General features: G+C 35.3%; 1 protein-coding gene across 1 annotated transcript in view; it reads left to right on the top strand.

Annotated features, from left to right (window-relative positions):
- ERR (estrogen-related receptor) overlaps positions 1-27,832 on the top strand; it is a 136,413-nt gene that overhangs the window by 15,306 nt on the left and 93,275 nt on the right. The window contains exons 2-3 of the mRNA XM_090407404.1: positions 14,675-14,902; positions 23,901-24,156. Of these exons, the coding sequence (XP_090263530.1) occupies positions 14,675-14,902; positions 23,901-24,156 (484 nt within the window). The remainder of the gene's footprint in view (positions 1-14,674; positions 14,903-23,900; positions 24,157-27,832) is intronic.

Consider the following 27,832-nt stretch of genomic DNA (forward strand, 5'->3'; position numbering starts at 1 on the left):
ATCCTCCCTGGGACACACTGACTCTTTCAGAACAGCAATCTCTCCAGATGCCTACGTCCTTCCTCATTCAAATGTAAACGGTCTCTCGCATACCATTCCTCTCTTTCTTCAAACGCACTCCAAGCATCCACATATACCAGTCCTCTCTTGTCACACATTCTTGCTATTATGCCATTTAATATCACTGCTCTTTTGCTCAGCTCATCATTATCATACCTAGGCAACGCACACACTATTTTTCCTCTCTGTCTTCTTCCGTACAGTCTCAAGCAAAAACCTCATCTCGCTGTCCGACTTACATTACCACTCAAGTCATTCGTTCCTACCATCACAATCATCTCATCCACCCTGGCAAACACTCCTCACGCATCCTATCTTGAACACCACGGATCATTGAGTCACCATACATTATACCTCTTACCATTCCCTCTCTCCTATTGTTTCCATTCTCTCCTCTTCTTTCATTCCCATACCTCTCTCTCCTACTGTTTCCATTCTCTCCTCTTCTAGCACTCCCATACATCTCTCTCTCATTCCCTCTCTCCTACTGTTTCCATTCTCTCCTCTTCTAGCACTCCCATACATCTCTCTCATTCCCTCTCTCCTACTGTTTCCTTTTTCTCCACTTCTAGCGCTTCCATATCCCTCTCTCATTCTGTCTCTCCTACTATTTCCATTCTCTCGTCTTCTAGCATTCCCATACCTCTCTCTCATTCCATCTCTCCTACCGTTTCCATTCTCTCCTCTTCTAGCACTTCCATATCTCTCTCTCTCATTCCATCTCTCCTACTGTTTCCATCCTCTCGTCTGCTAGCATTCCCCATACCTCTCTCTCTCATTCCCTCTCTTCTACTGTTTCCATTCTCTCCTCTTCTAGCACCCCTATACCTCTCACTCATACTCCCTAAATTCTCTTTCTCTCCTACTCTGATTCTCCTTGTATTTATCTCTTCCATTCTCCTAATCTTTTCTTTCATACTTCTGCTCTCATTCACAAGACATTCCACCTCCTCTTTCAACTCATCTATCTCCCTCTGCAGGTCAGTCACTCTTAATCTAAATTCATTCTCCCAAACAAAACCATCTCCTAAACTTTCACAGTCACTCACACCTTCCACACTATCAACTATTATTTTCTCATTCATATATATCTTTTTTTTCATTCTCTCCTATCACACTACTTGTCTTCCTACATTCATTCCCCGTTCCTGGAGCAACAAAGTCAGATATCGATATTTCTAATGCACTTATTTCCTCCAACTGCCTGCATTTTGTGCATATATGCTCTCCGCTCTCTTTCACAAGCCACCTATCTAATTTCCGAGACGCATACATGCTGCAAGTACTGCATGCCACAAAGTCCCTTATGATATTGCTAATAATTGAGTTCTTAAATGGCGGAGGACTTGGCGATACGCCACTTGCGACTGCTGCTGAATCCGTCATCATTCCTTACTGTCGAGTAGCGTAATCGTTAATTATTCAATTAATAAATTCCGTTAAATAAATAGAAAAAAAAAGTACAAACAATTACAAGCAAAACAAAACATTTAAGTACACTAAATAAAACGAAATATAACTAAATACAGTAATGAAAACTTAGCTTCGTTTTGTCTTCCACCGTTATGCATTCGATTCCGAAGGTAACCAAAATATATTATATCGCAACAACAACTAACTTCCAAAAAACAACCACTGAAGTACACTCGTATTCAGAGAAACGATTTAGCACTCAAAAACATAGAAAAACGGGGAAAAAAAACAGACTATTCACCAATTTAAAAATCACTTTCTTCTACACAGCTCAAATTCACCGCCACATGCTACCAAAAAAATAAATTGCTCCCTTAAGGCAAAAACCTTCAAGAGAGCGAACTCATCCAAGCCTCAGTTAGAACTTCATTGCCATCCATTACCCATACCCTCCAAGGGTATTAACCACGCATCTCACAGTCGATTCTTTTCCAACATTTAATATGTAACGATGTAATTACATCAATTTAATTTAATAATATGTAATGATGTAATTTTTCATGTACTACTATCATATCCTGTACTGAGGGTATATATCAGTAATTTGATGATGATTATTATTAAGGGTGACCTCCAGGGAGTTGGTGGCTCATCGAGGGAGGCCACATACTACATTCACCAGCTATCACGCTTATTCTTGAATTCATTCACATTGCTTGCACACACAACATCCATTGGCAATCCATTCCAACCATGAACCATTTTATGAGAGAAAAATCTAGCTTTCACCCCTTTCTTAGCGGCATTCATTCTCAGCTTCCAAGGATGCCCTCTTGTCCTTTTCCCACCCTCCATAAAATGAAAACTTCCATCAACTGAAATCCTGTATGACCTTTTCAAAAGTTTGTACGTCTCAATCATATCACCTCCCTTTTTCCTGTTTGCTAGTGTCTACAGTCTGCAAATTTTCAATCTCTCTTCATTATCATTATTCCACAATCCTGATATCATTTTAACTCTCCTTTGCACTTCCTCTATTCTATCAGAATTACAGTAGCAACCAGGAGACCAGACCTACGCACAGTAGTCCAAGTGAGGTCTTATCAAGGCCTTGTAAAGAGGCAAAATGCCATCCTTATCTTTACATGTGAAAGTTTGTTTCAGCATTGCAATTATATGATATGATATGATACTTTATGAGGGTCTGACAGCCGAGTTGGATAAAGAGAATGACTATAAGATGATACTGCTGGATTTTGCAAAGGTGTTTGACAGGATACCACATATATTATGCAAACTGCAACAAATGAAGATGGATATGAAACTTGTGATATGGATAAAATGGTAGCTCATGGACTACCAATAAGTAGTATATGGAGGAGCGGAATCCAGAAGAAGAAGAAGACAGGCAACTAGTGGTGTACAGCAGGACTCTGTGCTTGGATCACTGCTGTTTAATTTGTACATAAATGATGTAGGAAATAATTTGAAGGGAGATATCAGTTATTTGTTGATGATGCAAAGTTGGGTAGGATAATAGTCTGACAGTATGGGCAAAACATAACGGATGTCAATTTAATGTGGAAAAGTGTAAAGTTATGCATTTTGAGATAGAAATATTACAAGCTGTGTACCACATTGATGGAACTGTACTGCAGGAAATGATGTAGCCAGGGATTTGGTGGTAGTAGTAGATAGTCGAAGAAGAGGTGATCCATGGAATTTGGGTAAGAGTGTGGTTAGCAAGGGTGTGAGGACTAGATGTTTTGCTTGAAGAGTGGTGAATGAATGGAATGGGTTGCCTGAATCAGATGCGAGTGCTTTGTTAATTGCTAAGGTATCCAGCATAGCTCACAGGATTACTTGGTTATTGAAGAACACACTAACAAACAGAGATAAGGGAGTTATCTCTGTTTGTTAGTTGCCTTGATTGATATGACCACATTTGTATTACTGTGCTCTGGTCTGGTCACCTGGGTTTCTTGGGTGTGGTGGAGGGGATCCATAAGTGAGTGACTAAGATGGTGGATCTGTGGAATGCTCCCTATGAGGAAAGATTTAGGGTTTGTGGATTGCAAAAGTTCGTTACTTAAAGGATTTTATAGGATTAATAGAGGGAGCAGAACAAGAGGTTATCCCTGGAATTTGGGAAAAAGTGTAGTTAGCAAGGGTGTGAGGACCAGATGTTTTACTTGAAGAGTGATAAATGAGTGGAATGGGTTGCCTGAATCAGGTGTGAGTGTTTTGTTAATGGTTTCAAGGAGAGGTGTGTGATAGATATTGTGTTGATAGTTTGGGTTTCCTGTGATGAGTCTTAGGACTTCATGGAGGTGCCCATGCAGTAATAATAATAATATGTTGAAAATCAGGATTTGCTTCCCATGCTGGGTCTGGTCATAGTAAGTTTGATTTCCTCCCCCCCCCCTCTCTTTCTAAATGGAAACTTATGAAGGATTCTGCAACAGACTAAACTTGAATCATAATGACTGCATGCCATTCTCCAACAAGATAGACAGTAATTACCTTGAACTTCTCTTTGTTTTTTTATCTTCTTTTTCATATACTGTTTACTATATTTACATTCATGTTTCATTTAAATTGGAACTGTAATAGGAGTATGTTCTCATGCAGCCAAGACTGTCATCTTTGAATGTAAATATAGTCATAATCTTATCTGTTTTAAATTTATATATATATATAGAATTGTTTATTTTCACTCTAATGGTATTTCAGGAATAAATTGAGATAAAACATATATGCTATAAAACATGAATATTTCTGTATTCATGTGTAACTTTTCAGTTATATTCATATACTGCTTCTCAAGCATATGACAAGATTATTACTATACAGTAGGCCCTCGATTTAATGGACTAATTGGTGGAAGGGGTGTCCGCTATTGCTGAAAGTATGTTAAATCAAATGTATTTTAAAAACCAATAATTAATAACGAACTTACAGTGTACAGGATGTATTAAAATGTTAATATTTTGTTCATACTTATACATTATAATAGTATACTGTATTTCCTCGAATATAACTTGCACTTTTTCCCCAAAAAATTAATGTTAAAAAATCACTGTGCAAGATGTGCGAGGATTTTCAGAAACTAAAGTTTTTCAGGGAAAAAACTAAATCGATGTTTATAATTAAATCCTCAGTATTCATTATAATTTATAATTCTTCACATTGTTTATGAAATGAATGTATTTAAATTTTAATTATCACCGTTATTTACGTGATTGGCTGCTCACCTTCATCATGCGATATGTTTGAATCTTTAGCGACAATACTTCTGTAATTAAATTAAAACAAATGGTCATCTACTAAAATAGCATCATCTTCACTCCCATCCAGGACATTAGAGATGGCAGTTTTTAAAAAACTCTTGACAATTATATCTGGGGAAATCATCCATTATATATAGAAACTAAACCTCACCTCGTTTACTGCTCCACAACTGCACAAGCCAAGATCAAGTAGAAGTCAATGCTCTCACTCCCATATTTCCTCTACTAGTTGCTTCCATCTCTATGCATATGATTGGTGTGCAGTATTAACAAAAGATTATGCGACTCAACGATTGTTGAGTTGAAATACTGAATCTCTTCAGCCAAATTCCAAAATATCTGAAACTGCCATAACAACATTCATTATCTATTTCTTAAAGTTTTAAACTTTTTTTGTGTGTGAGGCATATGCAAAACTTTTTATTTTCTTTTTCATTAAGTAAAATCAAGGGTGTGAGATATACATGAGGGCGAGTTATGTGCAAGTAAATATGGTAATATACATTGAGTAATTTATACATGCAACTAAAACATCTGTAAAATATAAAAATAAATTTATGACAGGAACCAAAGTTTATTTTAATTAAATGCATCAAAAACTATACAATGTAATGGAGTGCTTCCACCACTTTTTTTTTTTTCTTAATTTGATTTCCCCATTTTATAGGGGAAAAGTACTTTAAAATTCTTAAACTCCATTGAATAAAAATGCTAAAAAAAGATACAAAATATTTAATATTAATATTAACTTAAGTGAAAGAATCGCAATTTTTAGAGTCAAAAATACAACTGTCATACCGAGGGAGAAGTGTCAATTTCTTGCTTGTAGAGGGTTCTGGCAAAACAGGTCTAGTCTGAAGTGGTCTTGAAGAAGTCATCAAGCTTCAGTTGCCTTACACCTTAGTGCTGATTCCTTATTACTGTAGATCGAAATGCTTTAATATGTTAATAATAAGGAAGCACATCAGGGTCTGATGATAATTCGGTATAATGTGTGATGTCATCTATATGTTGTGTTATAACAGATAATTTAAAATGAGGCTCAACTGATTCTTCGTCATTGTCCTCTTGTTTTCCATAAAGAACATTTTCTGCAACCTCTACCTCAGAAAAAATTTGATGGCTCAGATCACGTTCATCATTTTTGAGTCACTGTTCCACGTCTTTCTCAATTGCATTTTTGTTGCTGCCCCTCAGAAGAGTGTCCCAAGAATTAGATTCCTCAACTCCCAAGCATTGGCCAACGTAGTAATCTTCATATCTTTCCATGCAGCTGCTAAGATAGATCTGATGTTGTATGCATGTAAATTTTGCAGTGCCCTTGTGCTTGTTGTATATTCTTCTGTTTCTTCCAAAACAACTATCACCTCTTCAAAAAACTTCTTACACACTGTCTTACATGCAATGATTACACCCTGATCCATTGGCTGTTTCAGTGAAGTAGTGTTAGGAGGCAGAAAAACATTTAATTCTTCCATCCCTGCAAACTAACCTCTCAGCATTAGGGTGAGCAGGTGCATTATCTAACAGTAAAACAGTCTTTATTTCATGAGAAATAATTTTCAGCACATCTGTCTGGAAGCATTGCAATCAGGAATAAACTGGTTAAAGAACCAGTCGCAAAAAACATCCATTGTAAGCCAGGTATTTTTTGAGTGGGAATATATCACTGGTAACTGGTTCATTAAATCCTTTCAAGCACGAGGTTTTTTGCTTTACCAACTACCATAGGCTTAAGCTGATGCAAGCCATCAGCATTTACACAAAATAAAACTGAAATTTTTATTTCAGTTTTATTTTGTGTGTGTGGGGGGGGTTGTTTCATGCTTATAAGCCTGGGTATTTCCAGGTACAGCACGATAAAGCCGCCTCATCATCATTGTAAAGCTGTGATAAAACGAGGCCCTCCTTTTTAATGAGGTAATTTAGATAATTTCTGAAAGACTCAACTTGTTCTTCATCTGCACCAAAAGATTCACTACAGGTTCTTTTATTAACAATGCTGTAGTGCTTGCGAAAACACCATAGCCATCCATCACTCCCTTGAAATTTTAGTTCCATATGATTAGACGCCTTTCAGCAGCTGACTTGAACTCAGCACCTCTAACAACAACTTTTTCTAGGTTTTTCTTTGGCTACTTTCATATGTTTTCTAGTACAAATGTTGGAAGTATTAAAGGATTAAACTAAATTTATTATATTTCTACTACCAAGTATAGAAGTAGTCTTTGAACAACCACCTATACTGCATTTTAATGCAAACTCCTTAAGATTTTATTTTATTTTTACCAATGTCTGAAACTGTTTACTTTTTGACTCTATAAATCTGGTATACATGCAATGGTTGCACTACCTTCACGCTTCTCCATCAGTTCTAAGTTTTGTGCAACATTCAAGTTAACATGTTTATGCTTTACTTCTTTATCCTGCAAGGCCATAATGATAGACAAATATTACGTAAATATAAAATATGTAAAAATCACAATCACGTAAAACACAAAAACAACCAAAATATAAACAATAGAATAGGACCAGAAGACTGACAGTTGATGCACACCACTAATCACGCCCCTCTATTAACCACCTCCTTATATATTTGGTTTAATCCTTTATCCAAGCGTAAGCAAACAAAGTTTGTGCCAGAAATATTTTATCCCATAAAGTATCCCATAATGCAAAGCACATATCCTTATGGGTCAAAATCAGTCTTGATGGTGATTCTTTCCATAATGCATAGCATTTTACATACCCATTAGGATATGTGCTTCTCATTATGGGATACTTAGGCAAGTGATCAGAACTTATACCACCTTTACCACGAGTTGTCCCAGTCCTGAAAATATTTCAGGCACAAACTTTGTTTTGCTTACACTTGGATGAAGGATTAAACCAAATATATAATTGGTAGTATAGCCAAGTGAAAAAACTTCCATCAACCTCCTCCTTCTCCTAGATGATGTAATATCCTGAGCCCAACACCGAATGCATGATAAGATAATGTTGACTCATTGACTCAACTTTTTAGTGTGTTCTGTTCGCAAATTAAAATTTCCTTTAGGACAGAAATTTTTTGTCCGTTAAATCAAGGGCCCACTATACTATCAAACATAAATTTCTAGTCCCTTGCTTTCTGTTTATTGCATGTCATCATTTTATTTCAAACAAAAATTCTGGTTTATATCTGTACATTTAAATTTTCACTTTAGCCCATATATGGTACTGATATACAGGGTAATTATAATTAAAGTTCTCATTTTGAAAGGCTGTAGCTGGGTAACTACTCAGTAGAACAATTTCATGTTTAACATGATAATGTGTGCAGCAGTGGAATTTTATTTTGCACAAAAACAACATTAGTTCTAAAAGTTGCCAGTAGGGCAATACATGGCACTGCAATACAGTAATAAGGTAATTCAAAATATCATCACAGACTGTAGGATATACATGCTGTGCTGTTTGGTTGCACAACAGCATGTAATATGCTGTCCTCTGTTGTCGGCAATGTGCTGAAAGTGCAAAATCACATGAAAATGTTCCTTGGCCAGTCATTGTCCAGCTCAGTTCAAGCAAGAAACTGCAAGACAAATGTTTTTCTTGTACTTCATTCAGGATTAAGCAGTTGTTAAACATGGGAAATCTTGTAAAGATAACAGCGCAGAATGCGGGTATGGTTCACAATTCTGAACCATACCTGCAGTATGTGAGATGTATGTGAGAGTGGTGTGCATTTGAGTTGTGAGTGCGTGCACAAAGCGGAGCTAATTTTCCTAAGCATTTAATCTAGCAAAACAACATTTCATATAAGTCCTTTAAAGAATTGTATATCCACTAATCTTCTGTGATTTATTCAGTCTTCTACTTTCACAGATTCTTTGTGCTTTTTTCAGGATTAAATTATTGGCCTGGTTGGCTGCTTGGTTAATGTATCTCTCCAACTAACAGATTGTAGGTCTTGTATCTCACTTGTATATCTTGTATCTCACTGAAAGCAGAAGCCTTCCATTGCCTAGTGTGAGACCACTGCCACACTTATTTGATGCCTGAGGTTGTTTAAAAAAGTTCCATGTTTGGGCTCTAGAACAGGATTTATTTATTATGTAAAATAAATAAATAAATACTAAAAATCCTTAGCCTGCTCTCATGGCACTAATGTAATATATGTTTACAACCTTTTCTGGTTGGGAGTCACATTAAAAAAAAAAAAAAGCCTCTTCATCTGACATTATATATGTTGCCTAGTTAATGTAATGAGCAGTCCATCAACATAACAAATTCAACAGGAGAAATCCAGATGAGTGAGAATATTAAAGTTCCTTCCAAAATGGGGGGGGGGGGGTGCTTAAATCGGGTTGCTTCATGAGACAGAAACAACATTACATAGTGGTAAACCAAGATAAATGGTTTATATCTCATGAAGAGCTATTCTGGTTGAAAGGCTTATACATTGGCTGTTCATAAATATTATTTTTCAGGAAATAACAAGACATTTAGTAAAAAATAATTAACTAGACAATGATTAATGTAATAGCTGTATCAAAGTTCAAACACACATTGAAATAATTCATGCATCTAGCATATGAAGATTATTGTACCAGAATCCATTTGTAATGGACTGATAGCAATGTGGAAGTCACTTTCTGTATGTAACATCTTTTTATTTATTTTCGAAGAAGTAACGAAAGAGTGTGTAAAATAGATTGAAGAAATAAACAAAAAAAAAAGTCTCTAGTGTAAAAGCATGGAAAATAAACCGCATCACTTCCTTTCCCCCTCATCTATAATGATCAATAGTCGAAGCTTTTTTTTTTTTAGTAATTTATAGTAATGGACCCATATATCAGTTTGTTTTTTTTCCCCAGGTGGAAGAGTTTAAAGAATCGTATTTTATAGACATTAATAAAAATAATTAACTAGACAGTTATTAATGTAAAAAATAATTGTATGTTTAATAGTTATATTTTTTCCTTGTTTTAGATCAGGCACATGAGCAACTTTCCTAGTTCGAGGGATAAATTATCATTCTGTTTCCGAGTCAAGGGCCGGACCAAATTATTAAATAAAATAAATTAATATTAAGTGAATTAAAACAAGTTGCTACTTCATATTTCATTTATTTATAATATAATGCTTTGGTATAAAGCTCTACATAAATTTTATAATATAATGAACGACATAACAATTTAATGTGAAGATTGGCCTTGTACTTTAACTACGAGACTATCAATATTGACGTTAATATTACTTAAGGATAATCGCATAGAATTTTCGAGGTTTTCGTCTGTTATTCTTGTCCAAATTTTTGATTTATTGTATTTCATCACTGAAAAAAACTGTTCACACATATATGTGCTGCTGAAAGACAAATGATTTTTCTTGAAAAGATGCATAAATTTGTATATTTTTCTTCCACCAAATAAAATTTATAAAAATCCATCAAAGCAATATTGTTAAATTGTGATTTTAGCACTAAATCCGCCTGAAGCTCAATAAGTTCCATCTGTAAGTTTTCTGGCACATTATTTACATCAGCATCCATCGGACGAGCAAATATAGCGAATGTGGAGTCTTTGTTTTTGAAGTCGGCAAACCTTGTATCAAATTGCTCTATTAGTGCCTTCAGTTCATCTCCATAACAATTATAAGGGATATTTTTATGAGTTGCTAGGAAAACGATAACAATTTTTAGCTCTTATCTGACTTTCCAACAATCTTAGTTTATTACAAAAAGCTTTGACATGTCCATGCAGTTCATGAACCAATTGTCCTTGTTTTTGCAATTTAAGATTCAGTTCATTTAGGTATCTGGTGACATCTACAAGGAATGCTAAATCACACACCCACTCATCATCTTTTACTTGGTTAATTGTGTTTCCTTTTATGTCCATAAAATCTGCAATGTCTTGTCTCAGATCATAAAATCGTTTTAGCATTTTACCTTTACTCAACCACCTCACTTCACAATAATAAGACACATCTTCATAATCGGAAAATAGGTCTGCCAAATACTCCTTAAATTGGTGGTGATTAAGTGCACGTGACTTTAATAAAGTTAATACTGGCTACTACAACTTCCATAACATTTGTGAATTTAATCGATTTTGCACACAGATTTTGTTGGTGGATAATGCAGTGAAAATTTGTTAAATTTTCCGGATGGATCTGTAGTTCTATTGCTCTTTCATGAACTATTCCATTAAATCCCTTCTGTGCACCAACCATTGCAGGGGCTCCATCAGTGCATATGCCAGATAGTGAACTCCATTTAAGCCCAAATCTCTCAAAGACTGTGTTGACTGTTTCAAATATATCTTCACTGGCAGTTGTTCCTTTTAATGGCCGAAGTGCCAATAATTCTTCTATGATGTTGAAATCTGCATCAACTCCTCAAATAAATATTGCTAGTTGTGCTGTATCAGAGGCATCGGTGCTGTCATCCAAAGCAATTGAAAATGCTTCTAATCTAGCAATCTTCTCTTTCAAACTTTTTTTGATATCATCAGCTATGATTTCTATCCGTTGGACAACAGTACGTCTTGACAAACGAATATTCTCGAAGTCTTTTTTCTTTTCAGGACATATTATACTTGCAACATCCAGCAGACATTCTTTGATAAATTCTCCTTCACCAAATGACTTAGAATGCTTAGTGATCTTTTCGCTTACCACAAAGCTGGCTTTGACAATGCTGTGGTGCTGCATTCTTTGTTCATTGAACATTTGCTGCTGGGTATCCAAGTTCTTCAACTTCTGTATTTCATCTTTTCGTAGTTGTCAATTTTTGGGTGATCCACATGTCTCAAAGTAAAGTGTCTCTTCAAGTTGTATTCTTTGTTGACGGATACGGATTCGTTGAACAGTAAACATACAGGCAAACCTTTATTCAGAATAAAATAATAATCCTCTGTCCAGTTATCTTGAAATTGACGGTTCTCTGCATCTACTTTTCTTTTTTTTTCAGTAACCCCTGACATTGTCCCAAATTTATAAGCGATATTCAGAACTGTCAAACAAAACTGTCTTCTACACTGCAGGCACCGAACAGAACACAACATCAACGCAAGCACCGAACAAAGCACAACACCAACACAAGTACCGAACTGACATGTTGTAATACGTTCACACACGCCGCTAGTCAAAGTGAGAAAGAGACCTTGATTGGAGAAAATATAGTGTGTTTTGCGCAAGTCATATGATGTCAGCTTAATGTGAGTTAGTAGAACACACCATGTTTTCTCCCACCATGAATCACACAAACTTCGCTGAAATAGATTAGGGCCGGATCAAAAGAAGTAGAGGGCTGGATCCGGCCCATGGGCCAGGGGTTGCCGATATGCGTTTTAGATAGATACATTCTCACAGAGTAGTTGAAGTATATAGCAGTACTATAATGATTTCTACATTTGTGACATTAAATGCATTTGCTTGACAATCGCCTTCATAAATAGGCAGACATTAGAATACAACATCAATCACATGCATAAATAATACAGTAGTTGCATGTAGTGCAAATTTAATGTCTATTCAAGGCAATCACTATCTGTATCTTGAAGATAATATGCATGCAGTTATAGTAATTCAAGGTTTGGTTTGGCTTTATTAAGTCAATTTAAAGGGTTCAGCATAGGATTTTTCTTTGCATGTGCACACACACACACTGTTATGTTATAGGTCTTTCTGACCTCTCATGTGTAGGATTGATATAAAAAAAAAAGTGTGTGTGTGTGAGTGATGCAGTTAAATGCTCTGTTTTGAGATAGGTTAGCTTGTACAGTTTTTATTAAATCTCACTGGTCAACTTAATATATTTCTAGTTTTATGAGAAATGCATACTTAAGATACTCTTCTACTGGAGATAAAATATGTCAACATCATGCTAGATCCCCTTGCATTTATGGGCTGCTCAAGCACAACCCATAAATATTCTCATAAAACTTGCTAGTATTGACTTGACACATAACTACTGCTTAGCTAAATTGTTTTCCACTCTCCATAGACAAATTATAGGCCAAACCAGATTTTATATAAAAAAGCATGGCTAACTTTAAGAAGAAAATTAGAGTTGAGAATTACTTGAGACTTTAAGAATGCTTTGATACAGTTTCCCTTTTTCATAGGTATACTGTTACAAGACATCATAAGGTTTTTCTGTTAGGACTTCCCTCAGGATATAGTTGTGTCCTAACCTAACCTATCCATCCCATAATGCAACGTGCATATCATTACGGACATGTATAATGCTATGCATTATGGGAGGGATACTAAGGCAATTGATGTGAAGTCATTAACCTCTATATACAAGTAACCCACTCATGAAGTTACTTTATGTGCAAGGAAAGAGTAGAATATGAATAGGAATTATATTAAACACTAAAATTTTCATTTTGAACTGTAAGAATTGCAGAGCTGTACAAACAAGATTGAACATAAGTGTCTGTGACTCATCAAACAAGTATGTTGACAAAAGAAGGCTCAACATGTTATTTGCCATCCTGCTCCTTACTCTGGTTTTGTTTGGTCTCATGTTAGCTGTCTTAGTGTGAAGTTGTGTTGGCAGTTCAGTAGTGTCTTCAATAAGTGTCTTGCAAATTTTTAAAGACATTTCTTTGTGATAACTCCAAGGAAAGTTGTATGGTTTCTTATTCACATTACCAGTAATTCCCTGTGGTCAGTGTCATAGGTAGAGAAATTTTAGGATGAGATGTTGCCTGAAATTAAAATTACTAGTGGGTTTTCTGCCGACCAGCATGAACTTGTCACTGGTAAAAATTGTGAAGGAGGTTTGGTTGATTCCAAGGAACAGTTGATTAAATTAAAAGTCCATCACATCATTTCATCACAAAAAGTCAGCTTGAGTTTTTAAAAACTAAAAAAAGAAAACCATTTTTCGAAGTGCTTAATTTTAGGGGATTTTTCAGTAAACTGCACCTTTTGTGATGCAAAATGAAGTGCAGTTTCCACTGGGTAGAATACACAAACCACACTTCATCCATTTGTTGTGGATGAGGGCATCATTAGAACTCTTAGAGACAGGACTTATGCCATCTCAAGTAATATACAAAAGAGAATGTGAAGTGACTTGCATTGAGAACCATAATACACAGTGGTTATTATCTTGAATCATTAGATAAAGATGTTTGAAATCAATCAATTGATCAGTAAGAAGATGCAGTTACAAAAACATGGTTTTTTTTTTCTCTCTCTCATCTCTTATATAAGGAGATGACATACAGAAAGGACACATTTTGAAAGCAAACAGTATCAAAATTGTTTTAGTGTACTACACAAGATCACATAGGCAAAGTTCTTAACAAATGCCAAAAATCATGAAGTGCTGCAAATAATCTCCATGACATGTTTAAGATACACATCCATCCTGTAACTTGGCCTACTGTAAATAGGCAAGAATCTGTGAACATGTCTTGAAGGGCATTAATCATTATGGAAGAAGATCAGGACTACCACACCATGCTTTGTTCTTTTAGTCCTGACATGCCATAATGATAGATTGCTCTCACACAGAATTAAATGGAAAGAAAACTACATTAATGCATAAAGTCACTATAGGTCCAAGAGACTATTTTTAGTCAGTATCAGCTGTATAGCACTTCCCCTAATCTTAGAAATGTAGTGCAAAAATTTGGCAGACATTCGTTTTAAGGCCATTTCTAACATAACAGCTGTGAATAAACTTCCTTATCTGACTTTACAAAGCCCTCAATACAACATTCTATTTTTTTTTTTTTTTTTTTTTTTTGTCCATTACAAAAACAGAAGTATTTTTGTGCTCTAAAGATGCTGGCTTGAAATCCAGTGAATTCTGATTTTTTTTTTATTTAATTTAATTTTTATTTATTTATTTTGATATGTTCATAACATTACGTAACACACTTTTTCATTTTACACTTTATTAGTACACTGTAATGGCTGGACATAGCAGTGTAATAGTAACTCAAATAAAGACTGAAGATCCCAGTGATGTTAGCAGTGGCTCACTATCAGTATGTCCACAATCTCCTCATATGTATTCTCCTTCAAATTCTGCAATTTCAAATGGTCAAACAGATTTTTCCAGTAGGACTATGGGACCAGTGGTGGGAAGTACCAAATCACACTGCCAGTCTCCAGAGCAGATGACCTTGGTAAGTTATTTATTTGTCAGTACTTATTCTAATTATATTTGCTTTATTTAATGTGATATCCTGTGTCAGTAAGAGATATGCATAGATATTGAAACCATTATCATTCTTAATAAGCAGTATTTAGAGGATAGGCATCATTCTTTGGAAGAGGGGATGCTCCTTGTACTCAGCACTGAAATAAATCATTATCATTTCTTGTCTAAATTTAAAAAGAACTGTTTATCTGTCCTATTTTAAGAAAGCCTTATTTTTGAATTAACATCTTATATTTGCATTCATTATTAATGTCTGTTTTCTAAACTAGCCTCAGGAGTCTGTTGGGTTCCTTATTCTTATGGATTTTCACAATTATGATCAAATGAAGGTTGGTGAGCGCACCTTTTAGAATAGCACAAGGATTGTATAAGAAGAGTTTAGACAAATCAGAGTTTTGCCCATCACATGATTTCTTGAGATGCAGGACTCACTAAATTAAAATTAGTCTTCCATAAAAGCCAGTTTCTACTCGAAAGTTTGTTTGAAGAAAGTGAAGTTCTAATTCATCAAATTAAATAGAACAACTGTCATGGACAACACGTTACCTTTAAACAGTATTTTAAAAGGACTGAAACTGAAGTTTAATATTCATTCTTAATCCTAACAATGATAATGCAGCTCAGAAACATATACCATCCAGGAGAGAGAAGAGCAAAAACACCAATAATGAAATGAAAAACTTGTGCATAGTAAAATACCCTGTGAAAGCTAAAAGACCAATAAAAGAATATGCCAGATAAGAGCTTGATGCTGCAGAACAGTAATGGACACAACAGTCAAAGAGCAACTTGAATACATAATCAGAGATCCTAATAGCCTATGATGATATGAATACCAATATGCACTATGTTGACAAAATATTTGTACACCTAGTTGTGGTCAAAAAAAATGCATTTTAATTATATTTCTAGTACTACCGAGTGGGACCACCTTTGGCCTGAATTACAGCAACTACCCTTCAGAGCATGCTTTCAACCAATTTCTGATATGTCACAACAGGAATATTCTTCCATTCCTCACACAAAGCTACCCCCCCCCCCCCCTCCATTGCTGATGATTGTGACACTGTGGCCTGGAGCAAATTCGGCATTCTAATTTGTCTCAAAGATGTTCAGTGGAGTTGTGGACTGGACTCTGAGTTGGCCAGTCTAACACTTCAACATTGTTTTGTGGAAATCAGTCTCGTCTCAGACACACAGTGCAATATGGCGTAGAGCATGTAAGGAGTATGCCAAAACATGTAAGAGCCACTGCTGAAGTACTTCCACAGTGTTGGAAGCAGGAGGTTATCCAGGCAGCCATCACATGTTATGGTTTGAGGCGCATCCACCAATGGACTAATGGACCCCATCCAACTGAAATGTCCCCATACCATTACCACAAAGTCTTTTCCAATCATCTACAGTCCAGGAACAGTGTGAAAGATATCAGTCCAAATGTTGTTCCGTTGTGTGTGTGTGTGGGGGGGGGGGGGGTTGGCTTGTTCGCAACAGATCTGCCATGGTAACCTAAGGCATGCAACTCTCTGTGGACAGTTCTAGTGATGACAGATGTCCTGCAGCAATTTCCAGGTTGACTGTGAGGTTGTCGCTGATGGTTTGTGAGATGCTCGAACATTAAGAGGCAGAGCTCATCGATCTCAGTCAGTGGCCTCCCAGGATGTTTTCCTGCTGTTAGCACCATCAACTTTCCATCTATGAATGATGTAAGCAGTGGTGGATCTCGGTTACCGAGATGGGTAGCAATGTCATGGACAGAAAGACAACTGGTATTACATGCAATCTACCATACTACGTTGGAAGTCTGTCAGTTCAGCTGAATATGGCATCTTGACATAAAGTACGTTGCAAAATATGTAGCACATCCCACCTTTTATTCCCAGATTTACACAGACACTCCCTCAATATTTGCATGGCATGTAAGGTGTCCAAATAATTTGTCAGCATCATGTATATGAAGTGTTTCATAGGAAAATTTAGACAAAGGAGCAAAGTGAATAATAATACAGTAGCGAACAAATTAATCTGAACATTCACATTTTGAAGAAAATTTTAATTTCACAAGAAAATAAGTACAAATTTACCTAATAATTTATAAGTGCTCCTCTGTTCCTAATAAGTTCATTAACTCCCTAGGCATGGACTCTACCAACATAGAACACATTTTTCTTATTTCTGCATCTCGAAACCATCCTTTTATAATGATTTGTATTAAGTTATTCTTTGTATCACAATTTAATTTTTCATATCTTTTTCACTATGGCCAAAAATTTTCTATTGAGTTAATTGTCAGTATATTGAGTTAATTGTCAGTATATTGAGTTATCTGGCCACTGAAGCAATTGGATGTTGTGATATTTGAGGACTTTCATTTTTTTCGAATTGTGGCATGGAGTGAGATCCTGTTGGAAGATAAGTTCTTTGTCTTTCTGGATCTGTGGGACCACTGTTTTTTCTCCAATATTTTTATGTATTGGTCACTTTTCATCATATCGTCAGCAGGCACTAGTGATCCTGGACCGTCATGGGAAAAACGGCCAGAACATCTTTAACTTGGTGTTTAGGAGCTTCTTGAAGGTGAGCAGGAGACATCTTCTCAGCTACTGATTTGCAAACATAGAGTACTTGCTTTCCTTGGACAAAGAAATGGCATCTGAGAACCTTCTTCTTCCACTTCTAACAGTCCAATTTTCGTACACTTTTGCACACTGGAGCCTCTTTTTTTTGCATGGTCTTTTACAACAGTTGTTTCTTTTTTGGTCTGTGGGCAGTCCTCCCTGCTTCGAACAATCTTCGATGGACTGTCATGTCAGAAACATTAATCCCACTAGCTGTTATCTCTGCAGCAGACAATTTTGGATTAATTTAGCTTTTCCTAACTAGTAAAAAATCTTGAGTAAGTGTAGTTTTCCTTTTTGGCCCATATTTTTCTTTTCTGTCAGGAGAAAAAAGGTACCTGTCTTCCTGAATCCTAAATCTCTTTAAAATTGCATTAACAGTACCCAAACCAACACCACACTCGTTAGGCATTTGTCTTTGAGTCGTGGATGTGTGCATACATATTTATGAACGCTTTCTTGGAGATGTATCCATTTTATAGCTACACAAAATGAATAAAACACTACAAATGTCAACTTGTTTACACTATTAATAAACATCATAGAGATAGTTAAAACACACAGCACCCAACCAAAATTGTGAACTAAAACCAAAATTATTGTGAGCTAAAATAAAAACAAAACCAAAAACTTTATAAAATTTTGGCTTGTATGGATTAATTTGTTCGCTCGCTACTGTAATGATTCTTATTTTTAGAGGGACCTGTGGCATAGTATAATTATTAAAAAACAACATGCAAGTCCACAGTAATAACTTTAATTAATAAATAAGGTAGATATTTCGTACTAAAAATAATAGTACATCTTCAATGTTACAAACAGATAGGAATAGAATACAAGTAACGAATATTCGGTGGATCACCTATTAAAATACAATGTTGTCGCGAGCTAGGAAATGAAAGAAATTAATAAATAATAAATATTTAAGATAATTAGTTTTTTAATGATTACATAAAATAAAAGTCTACCAGATGAATGTGATGTTTCTTATTTTGGACAAACTCGCCATTCTGTGCAAAAAAGAATTAAAGAATATCAATATTATATTGATTACAACAAACCTCAGAAGTCTGGTCTAGCACAACATAGTATTACCACTACCCATAATATCCAATGGGATAAAGCTATTCTACTTCATAGATTCAAATATGAACGCCTCTTTAAAGAAAGTTGTGAAGCTTTTTTTACACCAACCGAATTTAAATCGAAATGATTGCCTCTCTCTCTCGAAGATCTGGGAGACCTTTATTTTATGTATCATTAAAAAACTAATTATCTTAAATATTTATTATTTATTAATTTCTTTCATTTCCTAGCTCGCGACAACATCGTATTTTTAATAGGTGATCCACCAAATATTCGTTACTTGTATTCTATTCCTATCTGTTTGTCACACTGAAGATGTACTATTATTTTTAGTACGAAATATCTACCTTATTTATTAATTAAAGTTATTACTGTGGACTTACGTGTTGTTTTATAATAAGCTACTGTAATGGTCAGTACCTGCTGGATTTCTGTTCAGGATGGACTAGTCATTACCAATACCATTTTTCAACATAAAGATACAAATTGATGTAAAGAGAAGATACAAGAAATAAGTCTTAAGTGTTATTGTCGGTTCAGAACAGGGATATATAGCAGATTTAAAATAGAAAGTGGTCATCATTTAGTTTTGAGAAAGAAAAGATGAATATAATACTGAAAATAAAATATGTACGAAAGTTTTAGAAATAATGAAAGTCGATCAGCTTTCAGAGGTGAACTGTGGATCCAAATATACAAATATTAGCAAGTGAAAATGAAAGTTTCAAAACACGAACCAAAGGGTCAGGGAGGCATGTGTGGTGAAGTTGTTTACAAGAATAGAAAAATCCAAACTTCATGGGAGACTTAAGAAGTTGGACTGGAGACTCAGCTTCAGGACTTAGAAAGTGTATCAAAAGTTCCTAATAAGTAAATCAATGAACAGGTGTCAAGGAATATCGAGGTGTTGGAAGTTTTTCCCCCACTTGGTTAGAATATAATAAATGTTGTTTAATCCTTTATCCAATCCAAGTGTAAGCAAACAGAGTTTGCGCCTGAAGTATCTTCAGGACTGAGGCAACTCATGGTAAAGGTGGACAAAGCTCTCATCACTCCTTGTCTCAGTATCTCCCATAATGCAAAGCACATCTCCTTGCAGACATGTATAATGCTATGCATTAAGTGAAGTTCCACTATCCAGACCGGTTTTGACCTTTATTGAGGCCTCATCAGTGGGAGCCAGACCCAGAGGTGGTGATACTAAGGTGGAAGTAATGGAGAACTCATATTTACCTATGCCAAAAGGTGTCTCACCTTATTATTAAATTTCTCTGGATTCAGAGGAAGATGTTGGAAGTTTTTGTTTGCTTACACTTGGATAAAGGATTAAACTAAATTTATTATTGAATATCAAGGAAAAACATAAATAAGCAAAAGCTACATGTAAAAGAAGCTAAACCAAAAAACACGTGAAGACTTTGGTAAGAATATAGAAAATGATAACATATATCACTCAAATGGCAATGTTCTGGAAGCTATTAAACAAGCTTAGAAATGGAGGAAAGAGTACCATAAAGAAACTGAAGATGATAAAGGTGACATAAAAACTGAAGGTAAAGATATTCTAGATGTCAGAAGTGAATGTCTATGGAGATGGAGTGGGTGTGGAAGTTGAGACTGAGTGGATATAAGTGGTGATAAAGGACAAGGGCAAGTGTGATGGAGAAATCGCAACCAACCAGTGACTTGGATAGGACTGATTATAGACCTAAAAATGAATTACTGTGTTTGTTTACAAATGCCAGAAGTATCAGAAATAAGGGGATGAAACAGTTTCAGTGATCGAGTTTATTCGCCCCAAAATCATTGGAATAAGTGAAACATGGTTGAATGAATCCTTTCCTATAGTGTTACATGGTGAACAGCATTAATTTATTTTATTTTATTTCATAAAATAAATTTATTAATTTATTTATTGTAATTTTATTTTATCTTCACTAGAGGTCAGGCCAGTAGAATAACTGTTGATCAAATCATTGTCTCTTCAGCATACTCTTTGAAATGTAATTTAGCTTGTCTCTATATATATATGTGTATACTCCAGGTGATGACCTTAATATGAAGATTGAAACGTTCTTGAAATTAAAATAAAATAATTATTTGTAACATGGTTGTAGAGTCCATAATTTGTGCAAAATGGTTGAATGAAGATGATATCATAATGGGAATAGAAATGGAAGGATACAGTATTTTTTGCAAGGATAGAAAGGGCAAGAAAGGAGGAGGAGGAGTGCTGCTGGGAAGTAGTAATCAATTTTCTCAGTAGAAATTTCTCTATTGAGTGTTCCAGGTAAGATTTATGCATGCATATTTTGAGAGGACTGTATTGTGGAAGAGAAACCTGGAGAAGAATAAGTTGAGTTCAGGCCAAACAGATATACCTTACTTTAAGATATATATAATTAAGAATTCATAGGAATATAACAAGGTCCTATATTTAAGTTTTGTAGATCTGAAAAGGCATACACAAGATGCCAAGAGAAAAGTTGTTAAAAATGTTACATTTATATGGGGGGGGGGGGGGGAATAAACAGGACTTTATGCAAAGCAATACATAGTCTAAAGTTATCAGTTAGAATTGAATGAGCTACAGGAAAATGGTTTGATGTAAAATAATATGTAAGACGGTGCACACTATTTCCACTGTTATTCATCATCTATGTGGATCACATAATGAATAAAGTAGTATTAGCCCTAATATCATAATGAAGATGGTTGGAGATATTCAACTCAGATATCTACATTATGCAGATAATGTTATCCTCTTAAAGAAATCGTACAATCTACAAACCTATATAAAAATAAGTACTATAAAAGACATACTATAAAAATAGACAGAAACTAAAAACATCAACTGCATTCTGAATGGAGAACTTAGAGAACAAGTAAAATATTTCTGCTATTTAGGCACAATTTTTTAATGAACTTGCATATGAATATAGACATAGAATAAACTAGCTAAAACGCTAGCAGTATAGAAAACAGTATCCAGACAAATTTTAACTTATGGAGTTGAGAGACGAGTTAAATAAAAGTTGATAAAAAGGTAGAGAATACAGATAAGTTCTGAGAAAAATGAGTGAATAGATGGCATCATTGGTAGTGTCCTATAAAAATGAAGATATTATGAAGTAATTGACATGATTAGCATTGAGTAATGTGCAGGCATAGCTAATCTAAGGTGGTATGGTCATTTAAACCAAATGGGAGAGGAGAGTCCTTTCAAACAAAACGTTCCACTTTGGTCGATAGTTGAAGGAATAGACAGTCCTAATTACCACCTAGCCAAGAAATTAGTGTCAACACTCAAGGAGTTGATAGGTCATTCCCCCTCCTATATAAAGAACACACCATGCTTTATAAACAAAATTAAAGACATAACACTTGGCAAAGGTGATTTATTAGTTAGTTTTGATGTTTCTGCCCTTTTCACAAATGTCTCAATCAATGACACAATTCTTCTCATACGGAACAAATTTCTGCCTGACATTATGGCCCTCTTTGTCCGCGTACTATGTTCTGGTTACTTCGTGTGGCAAAATAAATTTTACCTATAAAAAGAAGGTATGGCCATGGGCTTACCGCTATCCCTGCCAATTGCTAACTTTTATATGGAAGCTTTTGAGCAAAGTGCTCTTGATTCCTTTACTCTAAAACCTGCAGTGTGGCTTAGATATGTTGATGATGTTTACGTTATCTGGCCACACGGTCAACAAACATTAAACACATTCCTTAGCCACTTGAACAAACAACATGAACACATACAATTTACTATCGAAATTGAAAATCAGAACTCGCTCCCATTCCTCGATACACTGGTCGCATGTCTTTCCTCAGGCAGTCTATCCTTCATGGTTTACCGCAACTAAGACATACTGGCCAATATATACATGCTAACTCATATCACCACCCATTGCAAAAATTTGGAGTCATTAACACCCTTAAAAACAGAGCTATAACAATTTGCTCTAATCAACAAGCTCTTAAACAAGAATTAAAAATTATTAGCAACACATTTATAAATAATGGATATAACAAAAATACTATTAATAAAGTTCTTCATAAAACTTCATCAAAAAGAATATAGATTACAGTAAAACCATAGCCATCCCATACATTAAAGGGTTATCAGAAAAAATCAATAGAATCCTGCCCCATTATAATCTCAATGCCACTTTTAAACCACCTATAAAATTAAAAAACATATTCAACTCCTCTAAGGATCCTTTCCTCCTATTGGCACATCCTGGAGTTTATTGCATCTACTGCACCTGTAACTTATCTTATATTGATGAAACTAGATGTACAATCCCTATACGTAAAACAAAAGCCACATTAAATATAACAATTTTGGTGAAGCAGGCCTCTCAGATCATGCTCTCAACACCCTACACCAAATTGACTGGAAAAGTACCTGCTCTTTACATCATATAAAAACCTGGTATGAAAGAAAATTTAAAGAAGCCTGTGAAATTCTGATTAACCATCCTAATCTCAACAATAATGGTGCCATAAAAATTCCAAAAATTTGGATGGCATATATTCAGCCCACTTAGTATCTAGCATACTTTAGGACTTTAAGAAACTATTCCATACTAATTGGTTGAAATTCAGCTTGTTTCTCTGTATATATTGTGTATGCTCCAGAGGATGACATTGATATGAAGGTCGAAACGTGGAGTGTTGATTCTGGTTTATATTAAACTAAAGTTTTGCTCTATAACATGGTAGTTGTCCCCATAATTTTTCAAAATGTATGGGAGAGGAAAGGTTAGCAAAATAAGTGTTTGATGCCTGGATAATAAAAATGATCCAAATGGAGACAGATCTAGATAGATTGATGCAGTAAGAAATGCCTTAGAAAGACCAAAATATAAGATCTGACAGTATTAGAATCCTAATAGACTAATTTGGAGGAAAATCGTCAACAGGAAGTTAGTATTTTATGATAAGCCTACATTATTACTATCGTAGTATCCTGTATTCCCCACCATCACCACCACCCTATCAGAAATTTCATCTTCATAGTTTATTATGGATGATATTTTTGCCATCTGGCAAGGTTTATCGACAGAGCTTTAGAAGTTTATATTTGTTTATATATTGGGAGTTGATGCTAAATGATACTCTCTATCATAATCATAAATAGCTTTTTTTAAGCAAAAAAAAAAAGTTTTGTGTATACGTATAAGTATATATTTTATGTCTGTATGTATGTATTATAGCAACTGAAAAAAAACTTTGTGTTCTCTCTTTAAGGATCTTTATCCTAGTGACATTGCAGAGCCTTCTCCATCTCCTCCAGTAAGTCCAGAAAGTCATCATCAGGACATGTTCTGCTCCAGTACTATGCCAGGAGATGGCACATGTAATGCTGGAGTTAGCAATTCTGAAGGAAAATCTGGGGATTCACCTAAAAGGCTATGCCTTGTCTGTGGGGATATTGCATCAGGATTCCATTATGGAGTTGCTTCATGTGAGGCATGCAAGGCATTTTTCAAAAGGACCATTCAGGGTGAGTAAAAATGGGTCAAAACTTTTTGTTTTGTTTTTTTCACCAGCTAGCAATGTATATTATCAGTTGTTTATATAGTAGTTGTGAACAAATGAGGTAGGAAGGAGAAATGTACATTATGGATTATACCAGAAATTACATGCATTACACCCTTTTCACACAGAATTAGATGGGAGAAACCATAGTGCATTCACTTAGCGGTGCTTTGAAATACACCTGAAAGTATAACTTTATTAAAAAACAAAAAAGCTTTTTATACTGTATTGCTCGTCTACTTTTGGGGTGTGAACTATAAAAGAGAGAGTGTGGCATAATGTTTCCATCTCTATTTAGTAGATGCATGTTAAGATACTTGCTACCTCCAAATGTTCAGCATTTAGATCTGTCTTACATCACAAATATTCTTTTTAATTAGTAGGGAAAAGAAGAAAGACAATATTGAATGTGATGCATACACTAGAGCCTGTTGTGTGTGTGTGTGTGTGTGTGTGTGTGGGATGGATGGATTATCTATGCCTTTTCAGAGCTAGAGAATGCCCCCTAAGTTGGCATTCTCTAGCTCTGTCTTCTAGAAATCATTTGGCAGCCAGTCCACGTCATTCACTGGAAAATTAGTGTGACCTCTCCTAGCATGCATTGAGAATATGACAGATAATTGATGCCATCTTGTGATCCCAATTGTAAACTGGTATCATGGAGTGAAATAGTAAGTGTCCCACACTAATGTTCTCCTTTTCTGAGTTTTGGAATTAAAAAATCCTACTTGCCTACATCAAAGATGGATTCTGAAAAGATATCTTTTTAGAAAAGATAGTCTTAATATGTATCCTCAAAAAGTGTACAGGACACCATGATAATGCTACATGATTAAGTTTACATTATTGTGAACTTCCTATCACCAGTTTTCTTCCAAATTAGTCTTATCTGTCAGCACTCCAGTAATATCAGATCTTAATAAATTGAGTTTAATCATTTATCCAAGTGTAAGCAAACCAAGTTTGCACCTGAAAATATCTTCAGGACTGAGGTAAGGTGGTGCAACTCCGAGCAAACGTGGACCAAGCTCTCATCACTCATTGTCTCAGTATCTCCCATAATGCAAAGCACATCTCCTTGCAGACATGTATACTGCTATGCATTAAGGGAATGGCCACTACCCAGACCGGTTTTGACCTTTATTGAAGTCTCGTCAGTGGAAGGCAGACCCAAACGTGAAGATACTAAGGCAGAAGCAATAGGAGAGGTCATATTTACCTTACGAGTTGCCAACAGGTATAAGCGTTCATATTTGAATCTGCATCTATGGAGGAGAACTGCTTTATCCCACTGGACACTATGAGTAGAGCCGATACTGTGCTGCGCCAGACCAGACTTCAGAGGTTTGTTATAATCAATATAATATTGATGTTCTTTTATTCTTTTTTCCAAAGAACAGCCAGTTTGTCCAAAATAAGAGACATCGCATTCGCAAGATATTTGGTAAATGCCAGCCAAAGATAGAGAAGACAGTTTATCCTTTCTAGAAGGTAATAAAGAAGAAATTTTGTTGATAGGGATATATGTTGGAATCAATTGATACTTTTTCAGAATTCTTCCTATAGGGTCTGAGATTCCTGGAATGTATGGAATAGGAACTCTGCGGACTGTTGAAGAAACTGTAGGTGTTGGAACATAAGAGTCAAGTATCTGTTGGATTTGATTGGAGTTGTGATCATTTGATTCCATTAACTTTTTAATGATGGAAAGTTCTTGTTGTAAAATTGTTGGGGAAGAGCAAACTTTATGTGCTCTGCTCTATGAATTAGAGATTTATGAATGCCAAATTTTTGAGACGTGGTGTGCAGACTTTTTGTGAATGTATCTGCCAGTAAATGTGGGTTTTCAAAAGATGCTTGTAGATAAGGTATCAGAAGACGTTCTAGTAAGGAGGATGTCCAAAAATGGTAAAGTACCAGAGTTTTCTTTTTCCATAGTGAATTGGATATGTGGGTGAAGGTTATTTATCCGTTGTAGAAAAGTGGAAAGTTCATCTTCAGTGTGTGTCTGGCCAAACAGCAAAAACATCATTGACGTAAAGGTGCCAAAGAGATGGTTGAGGATGAATGGATGAGAACATAGTATCTTCGAATTGTTTCATATAGTAGTTTGCCAAAAGTGGAGACAGAGGGCTACCCATGGCATTACCTTCAATTTGTTTATAGATTTTGTTTTTCCAACTGAAATAACCTGCGTGGATGATATATTTGAATATCCTTGTGATATCTGGAGGGCAATCTTCATATAAAGAATTGACTGTGTCGGTTAATGGGATATTGGTGAAAGAGAAATGATGTCAGAACTGACTAACAATTCAGAATCTGTAATTTTAATATCCTTGATTTTTTCAAGAAAATCTGTTGAGTTTTTCTATATAGGATCTGGAATGACCAGTGAGAGTACTTAAGGAACGTGATAATACTTTTGCAATCCGATAAGTTGGAGAATCAATGCAATTTACGATAGGTCGTACAGGACAGTCTTCTTTATGGATTTTTGGGAGTCCATAAAGACAAGGAGTTCTTCCAAAGTAGGTGCATATTTTATCCATGTAGTTAGGATCCCAACTTATAACCTCATCAAGTAATTTATTTAGTTGTTTAATTTGTGAATTAGTAGGATTACGTGTGATCTCTTGGTAGGTTGTGGTGTCTTCTAATAGGCTGGATACTTTTGTCTCATAGTCTTATTCATGATTACAATAGCTTATCCTTTATCGGCCTTAGAAATGGATATTGTATTATCTTTTCTTAAGGAAGTTAGACCTTTAATTTCAGCATTTGATAAATTGCATGGAGGTAATTTGCTTTTGAATAACGAAGTCGCAACTTCAAAACGTAGTTTGTTGGCATCTTCGCTAGGAAGTCCTGATAGATTGCGTTCTATATTATGTAAGAAATCAAGATAAGGAATAACAGCCAAATTAAGGCCCTTTGCTAAAGCACTGGTTTCAGCAGTGGATAATGGGCGATCGGAAATGTTTACAATCCATTTATTTGTAGATGTACTGTCAGAGGTAAGGTTTTTCTTTTGCTTGTTATATAAAGAGTTGTATTTTTGCATAAGATTTTGAAAATTCTCTCATAAGACCGGGATAAGGATTGTTTTGATAAGCGAAGAACAATATCCAATAATTCTTCATTAAGAACAGCTGAAATGTCTTCTTCGAGAACTGATATAGAATTGATATTAGAAGCTAATTCTTTTTTGGCAGTACGAAGTTGATTATGAATTAAGGAAAAACTTGCGCATATATAAATAGAGTGGGCTCCAGGAGACCGAATTGTTTCTTTAAATCCAGCGAAAGTGGGAATAACTTTAGTATCACGGCACTTTTTGAGGAAGGCAATCCGTGCTCGAAGCTTACCTTGTAGAACCGATAATTTTCCTGTTAGTTTAGTAAATTCTTCCCCGTGAAGGATGATGATTCTGATTTTTAGTGGAACCTGTGGTATAGTAATTAAATAATAAAGCAACACGTAAAAACTACAGTGATATCTTTAATTAGTAAAAGGACAGATATTTCGTACTAAAATTAATAGTACATCTTCAGTGTCTGTAACAGTAATAGGAATGGAATACAAGCAAAACGTTCGGTGGATCACCTATTAATATACAATTGTTACCGCATGCTAGGAAA

The sequence above is a fragment of the Typopeltis vanoorti genome, chromosome 17 (assembly GCF_054136105.1).
Source record: "Typopeltis vanoorti isolate ZY-2024b chromosome 17, IOZ_Tvanoo_1.0, whole genome shotgun sequence".
In the NCBI taxonomy this organism is placed as follows: domain Eukaryota; kingdom Metazoa; phylum Arthropoda; class Arachnida; order Uropygi; family Thelyphonidae; genus Typopeltis; species Typopeltis vanoorti.